At 39.5% G+C, this 12,681-nt stretch overlaps 1 protein-coding gene across 1 annotated transcript in view; it reads left to right on the top strand.

Annotated features, from left to right (window-relative positions):
• LOC121385043 overlaps nt 1-12,681 on the top strand; it is a 142,567-nt gene that overhangs the window by 109,220 nt on the left and 20,666 nt on the right. The window contains exon 18 of the mRNA XM_041515578.1: nt 2,818-2,879. Coding sequence (XP_041371512.1) covers nt 2,818-2,879 — 62 coding nt within the window. The remainder of the gene's footprint in view (nt 1-2,817; nt 2,880-12,681) is intronic.

Raw genomic sequence — 12,681 nt, 5'->3', positions numbered from 1 at the left:
AAACTCTGTTTGTGTGTAACCTCAACTGTGAATAACACTTAAAGGAAATAAAACAATGACATGTTCCCCCACCTACTACTGACCCTGGTCGGGCTGCTCATGCTCTCTTGCACTTGTCAGCACGAGCGGTACCTCCTCCCACCCACCCCAAACCCTTTCCTGTCCTGGACGGAGGAGCAGGTGGATGTCGACACCTGCGCCCATGACAGGCATGCACTACAACAGCTTGTTCTGAATGTGCATGTTAAGCCCTATGACCTGACCTGACCTGACCTGACCTGACCTGACCTGACCTGATGACATGTCTTGGCAAGAAAATGAAAGTTGATGAGCTATATACACTATAAATATATGCTTAAATAATTAAAAAAATAAAAACCTTGGCATTCTTGCTTTAAAATAATAAATGGTGTACAGGGTATTCTGAATATGATAATGAAACGACTGCTATTGGTACTCAAACAATATATTATGTTGAACAATTTTGTTCAGTTCATTCATTCTGTGTCAGTATAGATTGGCTAAAATGTACTACTCAACCTTTGCTAGGGATATACCAAATATCTATCATGATAAACAATTTACATACATCTTAAACTTGTACAACGTGATCAATGAGACTTATATGCAGTTTGCATGTTCCATACATAGACAATAACTTACGAGTTACGAGGAATTATGGATTATCTGTCCCAAGTGAAATTAATGTTGTCAGTCACATGCTTTAGCAAGGGACCGATAATCCGTAATTCCGAGTATCGAGTGGGTTATTGTATTTATTACCCATAGTGTAAATAGTTTAGAAACTTAAACTTTAAACTTCTTACATGACACAAACTATATAATATACAAGATGTGAAAGTCTGAGGAAACTGATGACGTTGCTAAAAAAAAGTAATGATGTCAAAAGTTATCTTTAGGTACACAAATCAAATGTAAGCAAGAGAGGTCACATTCGTAATGAACTGATGTTTCTAGTGGGAAGTAAATGAACTATAAATAAATTAGTTTAGAGCATGTTTAATTGTTAACAAGAACAAATTACTTAAACAATTTCAACAAAAACTGAACACCGGTGGAGCTAAATGTTTTGTAAAATCTCATCAACGAGAGACGACAGTCAAGGAAACTGATAATGAAACTGATAATGTCACCAAACTAACGTCATGACGTCAGCAGGGAAAGATAGAAAATATATTCACCTGCATCTGACTGCCCTTATGGGTAATAAATTACAGTAATGCATGACTGCAGTTATACGTGTCATCCATTGAACACAATAATTATAGGATATTAATTAAACGAGCTTCCATTTCGTATCATGTTTATGTCCCGAGTTAAATATGTTTCAATTGTCACTAGCATTAGCACTCAAGGGACAACGAAAATGATTTCATGAGGGACATAAACATGATATGAAATGGAAGCTTGTTTAATATCCTATTTATTACCCATAATGGATCTTAATTTATATCACTCAACTCATTTGGTTGACGTTCCTGTAAGGTTGTAGTGCTCCAATCAATGACACTATTGTGTGATGTCAAAGTGTTTTGTCTCACTTGGCATTCTAGTGGGACGTATCACTTGGCGTTCTAGTGGGACGTATCACTTGGCATTCTAGTGGGACGTATCACTTGGCATTCTAGTGGGACGTATCACTTGGCGTTCTAGTGGGACGTATCACTTGGCATTCTAGTGGGACATATCACTTGGCGTTCTAGTGGGACGTATCACTTGGCGTTCTAGTGGGACATATCACTTTGATATTATACCAAGATATTCTTAACCATATGGGTAATAAATTCAGTCACTTTACTTGTTTTTCCAAATATCCTTGACGAAAGTTGAACAGTATATTTGCATTTTTTACTAGTTGTTGAGCTATATATAGAACCTTCTCCTGTTTTATCTTTGAAAGTCCCCAGTCATCTGATAAAGGTGGGGGCGGGATTTAGCTCAGTCGGTTGAGTGCTCGTTTGATGTGCTTGTGTCGCAGGATCGAACCACCTCGGTGGATCCATTCAACTGATTGCGTTTTTTCTCGTTCCAACCAGTGCACCACAACTGTTCAAAGGCCATGGTATGTGTTTTCCTGTCTGTGGGAAAGTGCATATAAAATATCCCTTGCTGCATTAGGAAAGATGTAGTGGGTTTCCTCTGATGACTACGAGTCAGAATTACCAAATGTTTCACATCCAATAGCCGATGAGTAATTAATCTGTGTGCTCTAGTGATGTCGTTAAACAAAACAAATTTTAACTGATAAAGGTTTTCGTATGTTTTTCATGTGCTATTATCTTCCTATATAAGTACAGAATTACACTTAAACATTGTCAAGTAATAATTTTTACAATACAGAAAATGGGCTTAAAAAAGACCTTTCAGTACGGTAGCTGCATTAGGCCAAAAAAAAAAAAAAAAAGAGTTGGTGATAGTCCTTTTGATCACACAAATCAGGGTAGGGGGAGGAGGTTTTTATTTTTAAAAACATTTCTGTGAAAAACTTTATAAAACCCTGGAGATCATTTTGTTTGCGAGAGTAGCAGCCAAAAGCGCATGCGCCTGGATGTTGTAGTTCCTTCACTGGCCGCCAGATGGACCTGGTGATGGTTTAATTAACCCGTTACGGTGCTTATGAAAGTTGAATTGCTGCTATCTCAACGCATTTTTAACAGTTTTTAACCAAATAAAAAATATAATAAATTCAGGGGCGGGCGCATTTTTCAGGTACGGGCGGGGACGATCACCAACTTTTTTTTAATTTGGCCTTATACAGTAAAAAGTGATCATGTGTTTTCTCTGTTACATTTACAGATCAGGAGATGGTCGAACAGAAAAAGAATAAAGAAGACATGAACAACTATATGAAACAGCCTGTAAGTAACTTATCTCATTTCAACTTATTTCTGTGCTTATATCCAATTCAGGTTCAAACAAGCTGTCCTGGGCACACACACCTCAGCTATCTGGGTTTTTTGTCCAGGACAGTGAGTTAGTTGTTTGTAGTTATTGAGAGAGAGACCGGCCTCCGTGGCGTCGTGGTTAGCCATCGGTCTACAGGCTGGTAGGTACTGGGTTCGGATCCCAGTCGAGGCATGGGTTTTTAATCCAGATACCGACTCCAAACCCTGAGTGAGTGCTCCGCAAGGCTCAATGGGTAGGTGTAAACCACTTGCACCGACCAGTGATCCATAACTGGTTAAACAAAGGCCATGGTTTGTGCTATCCTGCCTGTGGGAAGCGCAAATAAAAGATCCCTTGCTGCCTGTCATAAAAGAGTAGCCTATGTGGCGACAGCGGGTTTCCTCTTAAAATCTGTGTGGTCCTTAACCATATGTCTGATGCCATATAACCGTAAATAAAATGTGTTGAGTGCGTCGTTAAATAAAACATTTTTTTTTTTTTTCTTTATTGAGAGAGAAGAGGGTGTAATGGTCTTAGACCTACCCATTAAGTCATCAAAAATCGCTCTGGGTGGGAGCCAGTACTGGGTGGGAGCTGGTACCGGGTTGTGAACCATGTATCTACCAGCCTGATGGCATAACCACGACGCCACCGAGGCTGATAGACTTCATTTCATTGGTATTGACATGGGTAAACTTGCTCTGGGTAGGACCCGGTACTGGGCTGCAAACCCTGTACCTATCAGCCTTATGTCCGATGGCTTAACCACGATATAATTGAGGCTGGTTGCAAGTACTAAAAACACACAAACATTGACACTACCTGGAACCCTGTAGAGACGTAGTCATAGACATGAACAAATATGTGAATCAGTGTAGCTGTAAACAAACACACATGTAGGTTAAGTATTGTCTGTTATTTCTTTTACATTCATTGCGTGGAATAAACAAAATAAATCATCCGCAAACTGTGAATTGGCGAAGCCATTCTGACATAAATTTACAAATTATTTTTGTTTTGTTCATACCCAGATGAACATGAAAGAAATAACAGACAATTCTTATAATTAAATTTAAAACATACTTACTAATAATAACACTAAAAGTTTATATTTTATTTTGAATTATATTTTGGTTCTTAAACAATAACACTCAGTAAGCCAAACTACCAATATAAAATCAGACCTGTCAACCCTCCCGGATTCCGCGGGAGTCTCCCGGTATTTGATCAAATCTCCCCCCGCCTGCGCAGGAGACAATTTCTCCTGTTAAATGACATTTTTGTAAGCATAAACAAAAATCGATCCCGTTTTGCCAAAATAACATAAGGGAAGTAACTCATTCTCATTCGGAAAATGTCGACTACTTTCGGTTTCCGAGAAGGTAACAGGCCGAATTGTCCCGACTGTTTAACCTTTACCGAAGTAGGACTTGTGGGATATTTATATTGTTAAAAAAGCACATGGAGTTTATAAAATGACGTTTTATTATAATGTTTGTTGTCATCGTAATGGCTACAAAGCGTGTTGCCGATAATTCAACAGGCTGTGTATTGCCATTCAGTGTTGCCATATATATAACTATCCAATTTTGTTCTAATAACACCTCTGAATTGTAAAATGTCTTCCCACTAGATTACATAATGAAACTATGACGAATCTGAAGTGCCAGACACTGGCCCAGAGTTGACAGCAATGATACACACGATGCATGTTAAAATCACAAGTCACAGCAAGACAACGAAAAGACCAATTAGCTATATAAACATACTTGTGTCAGTTAAATTTTGTATGTTTGCGCAGTAAAATGTTGGTAACAAGGGTACACTTCAAGAGATTATTTTTGTACAATTAATAAATGTTGTGTTTGACATAAAGTTACTAACGGAAATGGGTATAATTCCGGTAAATTTCACACGATGTCCATAATGAGGTTTTACTTATGATTAATGTATTTTTACTATTATGAGGAACAGTGGCGTGGTACTTATATTGTAATATATATATATTTTAAATCTTGCGATTTTGGGTTAAATTGTGTTAATTTAAAAAATCTCCTGCTTTTTTACAAAATCTCCTGCTTTTTCAACACACACCTCCTGTTTTCTCTTGACTAAAGGTTGACAGGTCTGTATAAAATGACATCATCAGGTATAACGTTTCCTGACGTTATTTTTACATTCATCAAGAAATGAACAAACTCACGTTGCTAATGCTGGACCAGTGGGATGATGTTAAATTGTAATGAATGTACCAGAATAGCACCTGAATAGCCTGTAACATATAGACATGGACAAACACCTGAATAGCCTGTAACATATAGACATGGTCAAACACCCGAATAGCCTGTAACATATAGACATGGTCAAACACCTGAATAGCCTGTAACATATAGACATGGTCAAACACCTGAATAGCCTGTAACATATAGACATGGACAAACACCTGAATAGCCTGTAACATATAGACATGGTCAAACACCTGAATAGCCTGTAACATATAGACATGGTCAAACACCCGAATAGCCTGTAACATATAGACATGGTCAAACACCCGAATAGCCTGTAACATATAGACATGGACAAACACCCGAGTAGCCTGTAACATATAGACATGGACAAACACCCGAGTAGCCTGTAACATATAGACATGGACAAACACCTGAGTAGCCTGTAACATATAGACATGGACAAACACCTGAGTAGCCTGTAACATATAGACATGGACAAACACCTGAGTAGCCTGTAACATATAGACATGGTCAAACACCTGAGTAGCCTGTAACATATAGACATGGTCAAACACCTGAGTAGCCTGTAACATATAGACATGGACAAACACCTGAGTAGCCTGTAACATATCGACATGGACAAACACCTGAATAGCCTGTAACATATCGACATGGACAAACACCTGAATAGCCTGTAACATATAGACATGGACAAACACCTGAATAGCCTGTAACATATAGACATGGACAAACACCCGAATAGCCTGTAACACATGGTCAAACACCCGAATAGCCTGTAACATATAGACATGGACAAACACCTGAATAGCCTGTAACATATAGACATGGACAAACACCCGAATAGCCTGTAACATATAGACATGGACAAACACCTGAATAGCCTGTAACATATAGACATGGACAAACACCTGAATAGCCTGTAACATATAGACATGGACAAACACCCGAATAGCCTGTAACATATAGACATGGACAAACACCCGAATAGCCTGTAACATATAGACATGGACAAACACCCGAATAGCCTGTAACATATAGACATGGACAAACACCCGAATAGCCTGTAACATATAGACATGGACAAACACCTGAATAGCCTGTAACATATAGACATGGACAAACACCTGAATAGCCTGTAACATATAGACATGGACAAACACCCGAATAACCTGTAACATATAGACATGGACAAACACCCGAATAGCCTGTAACATATAGACATGGACAAACACCCGAATAGCCTGTAACATATAGACATGGACAAACACCCGAATAGCCTGTAACATATAGACATGGACAAACACCCGAATAGCCTGTAACATATAGACATGGACAAACACCCGAATAGCCTGTAACATATAGACATGGTCAAACACCCGAATAGCCTGTAACATATAGACATGGTCAAACACCCGAATAGCCTGTAACATATAGACATGGACAAACACCCGAGTAGCCTGTAACATATAGACATGGACAAACACCCGAGTAGCCTGTAACATATAGACATGGACAAACACCTGAGTAGCCTGTAACATATAGACATGGACAAACACCTGAGTAGCCTGTAACATATAGACATGGACAAACACCTGAGTAGCCTGTAACATATAGACATGGTCAAACACCTGAGTAGCCTGTAACATATAGACATGGTCAAACACCTGAGTAGCCTGTAACATATAGACATGGACAAACACCTGAGTAGCCTGTAACATATCGACATGGACAAACACCTGAATAGCCTGTAACATATCGACATGGACAAACACCTGAATAGCCTGTAACATATAGACATGGACAAACACCTGAATAGCCTGTAACATATAGACATGGACAAACACCCGAATAGCCTGTAACACATGGTCAAACACCCGAATAGCCTGTAACATATAGACATGGACAAACACCTGAATAGCCTGTAACATATAGACATGGACAAACACCTGAGTAGCCTGTAACATATAGACATGGACAAACACCTGAATAGCCTGTAACATATAGACATGGACAAACACCCGAATAGCCTGTAACATATAGACATGGACAAACACCCGAATAGCCTGTAACATATAGACATGGACAAACACCCGAATAGCCTGTAACATATAGACATGGACAAACACCTGAATAGCCTGTAACATATAGACATGGACAAACACCTGAATAGCCTGTAACATATAGACATGGACAAACACCCGAATAGCCTGTAACATATAGACATGGACAAACACCCGAATAGCCTGTAACATATAGACATGGACAAACACCCGAATAGCCTGTAACATATAGACATGGACAAACACCCGAATAGCCTGTAACATATAGACATGGACAAACACCTGAATAGCCTGTAACATATAGACATGGACAAACACCTGAATAGCCTGTAACATATAGACATGGACAAACACCCGAATAACCTGTAACATATAGACATGGACAAACACCCGAATAGCCTGTAACATATAGACATGGACAAACACCCGAATAGCCTGTAACATATAGACATGGACAAACACCCGAATAGCCTGTAACATATAGACATGGACAAACACCCGAATAGCCTGTAACATATAGACATGGTCAAACACCCGAATAGCCTGTAACATATAGACATGGTCAAACACCCGAATAGCCTGTAACATATAGACATGGACAAACACCCGAATAGCCTGTAACATATAGACATGGACAAACACCCGAATAGCCTGTAACATATAGACATGGACAAACACCCGAATAGCCTGTAACATATAGACATGGACAAACACCCGAATAGCCTGTAACATATAGACATGGTCAAACACCCGAATAGCCTGTAACATATAGACATGGACAAACACCCGAATAGCCTGTAACATATAGACATGGACAAACACCTGAGTAGCCTGTAACATATAGACATGGTCAAACACCCGAATAGCCTGTAACATATAGACATGGTCAAACACCCGAATAGCCTGTAACATATAGACATGGTCAAACACCCGAATAGCCTGTAACATATAGACATGGTCAAACACCTGAATAGCCTGTAACTTATAGACATGGACAAACATAACTTATAGACATGGACAAACACCTGAATAGCCTGTAACATATAGACATGGTCAAACACCCGAATAGCCTGTAACATATAGACATGGACAAACACCCGAATAGCCTGTAACATATAGACATGGACAAACACCCAAATAGCCTGTAACATATAGACATGGACAAACACCCGAATAGCCTGTAACATATAGACATGGACAAACACCCGAATAGCCTGTAACATATAGACATGGTCAAACACCCGAATAGCCTGTAACATATAGACATGGACAAACACCCGAATAGCCTGTAACATATAGACATGGACAAACACCCGAATAGCCTGTAACATATAGACATGGTCAAACACCCGAATAGCCTGTAACATATAGACATGGACAAACACCCGAATAGCCTGTAACATATAGACATGGACAAACACCTGAGTAGCCTGTAACATATAGACATGGTCAAACACCCGAATAGCCTGTAACATATAGACATGGTCAAACACCCGAATAGCCTGTAACATATAGACATGGTCAAACACCCGAATAGCCTGTAACATATAGACATGGTCAAACACCTGAATAGCCTGTAACTTATAGACATGGACAAACATAACTTATAGACATGGACAAACACCTGAATAGCCTGTAACATATAGACATGGTCAAACACCCGAATAGCCTGTAACATATAGACATGGACAAACACCCGAATAGCCTGTAACATATAGACATGGACAAACACCCGAATAGCCTGTAACATATAGACATGGACAAACACCCGAATAGCCTGTAACATATAGACATGGTCAAACACCCGAATAGCCTGTAACATATAGACATGGACAAACACCCGAATAGCCTGTAACATATAGACATGGACAAACACCTGAGTAGCCTGTAACATATAGACATGGTCAAACACCCGAATAGCCTGTAACATATAGACATGGTCAAACACCCGAATAGCCTGTAACATATAGACATGGTCAAACACCCGAATAGCCTGTAACATATAGACATGGTCAAACACCTGAATAGCCTGTAACTTATAGACATGGACAAACATAACTTATAGACATGGACAAACACCTGAATAGCCTGTAACATATAGACATGGTCAAACACCCGAATAGCCTGTAACATATAGACATGGTCAAACACCCGAATAGCCTGTAACATATAGACATGGACAAACACCCGAATAGCCTGTAACATATAGACATGGACAAACACCTGAGTAGCCTGTAACATATAGACATGGTCAAACACCCGAATAGCCTGTAACATATAGACATGGTCAAACACCCGAATAGCCTGTAACATATAGACATGGACAAACACCCGAATAGCCTGTAACATATAGACATGGACAAACACCCGAATAGCCTGTAACATATAGACATGGTCAAACACCCGAATAGCCTGTAACATATAGACATGGACAAACACCCGAATAGCCTGTAACATATAGACATGGACAAACACCCGAATAGCCTGTAACATATAGACATGGACAAACACCCGAATAGCCTGTAACATATAGACATGGTCAAACACCCGAATAGCCTGTAACATATAGACATGGTCAAACACCCGAATAGCCTGTAACATATAGACATGGACAAACACCCGAATAGCCTGTAACATATAGACATGGTCAAACACCCGAATAGCCTGTAACATATAGACATGGACAAACACCCGAATAGCCTGTAACATATAGACATGGACAAACACCCGAATAGCCTGTAACATATAGACATGGTCAAACACCCGAATAGCCTGTAACATATAGACATGGACAAACACCCGAATAGCCTGTAACATATAGACATGGTCAAACACCCGAATAGCCTGTAACATATAGACATGGTCAAACACCTGAATAGCCTGTAACATATAGACATGGTCAAACACCTGAGTAGCCTGTAACATATAGACATGGACAAACACCTGAATAGCCTGTAACATATAGACATGGTCAAACACCCGAATAGCCTGTAACATATAGACATGGACAAACACCCGAATAGCCTGTAACATATAGACATGGACAAACACCCGAATAGCCTGTAACATATAGACATGGACAAACACCCGAATAGCCTGTAACATATAGACATGGTCAAACACCCGAATAGCCTGTAACATATAGACATGGACAAACACCCGAATAGCCTGTAACATATAGACATGGACAAACACCTGAGTAGCCTGTAACATATAGACATGGTCAAACACCCGAATAGCCTGTAACATATAGACATGGTCAAACACCCGAATAGCCTGTAACATATAGACATGGTCAAACACCCGAATAGCCTGTAACATATAGACATGGTCAAACACCTGAATAGCCTGTAACTTATAGACATGGACAAACATAACTTATAGACATGGACAAACACCTGAATAGCCTGTAACATATAGACATGGTCAAACACCCGAATAGCCTGTAACATATAGACATGGTCAAACACCCGAATAGCCTGTAACATATAGACATGGACAAACACCCGAATAGCCTGTAACATATAGACATGGACAAACACCTGAGTAGCCTGTAACATATAGACATGGTCAAACACCCGAATAGCCTGTAACATATAGACATGGTCAAACACCCGAATAGCCTGTAACATATAGACATGGACAAACACCCGAATAGCCTGTAACATATAGACATGGACAAACACCCGAATAGCCTGTAACATATAGACATGGTCAAACACCCGAATAGCCTGTAACATATAGACATGGACAAACACCCGAATAGCCTGTAACATATAGACATGGACAAACACCCGAATAGCCTGTAACATATAGACATGGACAAACACCCGAATAGCCTGTAACATATAGACATGGTCAAACACCCGAATAGCCTGTAACATATAGACATGGTCAAACACCCGAATAGCCTGTAACATATAGACATGGACAAACACCCGAATAGCCTGTAACATATAGACATGGTCAAACACCCGAATAGCCTGTAACATATAGACATGGACAAACACCCGAATAGCCTGTAACATATAGACATGGACAAACACCCGAATAGCCTGTAACATATAGACATGGTCAAACACCCGAATAGCCTGTAACATATAGACATGGACAAACACCCGAATAGCCTGTAACATATAGACATGGTCAAACACCCGAATAGCCTGTAACATATAGACATGGTCAAACACCTGAATAGCCTGTAACATATAGACATGGTCAAACACCTGAGTAGCCTGTAACATATAGACATGGTCAAACACCTGAATAGCCTGTAACATATAGACATGGTCAAACACCCGAATAGCCTGTAACATATAGACATGGACAAACACCCGAATAGCCTGTAACATATAGACATGGACAAACACCCGAATAGCCTGTAACATATAGACATGGACAAACACCCGAATAGCCTGTAACATATAGACATGGTCAAACACCCGAATAGCCTGTAACATATAGACATGGTCAAACACCCGAATAGCCTGTAACATATAGACATGGACAAACACCTGAATAGCCTGTAACATATAGACATGGACAAACACCTGAATAGCCTGTAACATATAGACATGGACAAACACCTGAATAGCCTGTAACATATAGACATGGACAAACACCTGAATAGCCTGTAACATATAGACATGGTCAAACACCTGAATAGCCTGTAACTTATAGACATGGACAAACATAACTTATAGACATGGACAAACACCTGAATAGCCCATAACTTATAGACATGGACAAACACCTGAATAGCCCGTAACTTATAGACATGGACAAACACCTGGATAGCCCATTACTTACAGATATGAACAAACACCTGAATAGCCCATAACAAACACCTGAATAGCCCGTAACTTATAGACATGGACAAACACCTGAATAGCCCATTACTTATAGATATGAACAAACACCTGAATAGCCCATAACTTATAGACATGGACAAACACCTTTATAGCTCGTAACTTATAGACATGGACAAACACCTGAATAGCCCGTAACTTATAGACATGGAGAAACACCTGAATATCCCATAACTTATAGACATGGACAAACACCTGAATATCCCATAACTTATAGCCTGTGCCATGTTGTTGGTGTTAACTGAATGCCATATTTTGGTGTTAACTGAATGCCATGCTAACTGAATGCTGTGTTTTTAGTGTTAACTGAATGTCATGCTAACTGTATGCCATGTTTTTGGTGTTAACTGAATGTCATGCTAACTGAATGCCATGTTTTTAGTGTTAACTGAATGCCATGTTTTTGGTGTTAACTGAATGTCATGCTAACTGAATGCCATGTTTTTAGTGTTAACTGAATGCCATGTTTCTGGTGTTAACTGAATGTCATGCTAACTGAATACTATGTTTTTAGTGTTAACTGAATGTCATGCTAACTGAATGCCATGTTTTTGGTGTTAACTGAATGTCATGCTAACTGAATGCCATGTTTTTGGT

This window comes from Gigantopelta aegis, chromosome 11 (assembly GCF_016097555.1).
Source record: "Gigantopelta aegis isolate Gae_Host chromosome 11, Gae_host_genome, whole genome shotgun sequence".
Taxonomy (NCBI): Eukaryota; Metazoa; Mollusca; class Gastropoda; order Neomphalida; family Peltospiridae; genus Gigantopelta; species Gigantopelta aegis.
This window is presented reverse-complemented; position numbering and strand designations above follow the sequence as displayed.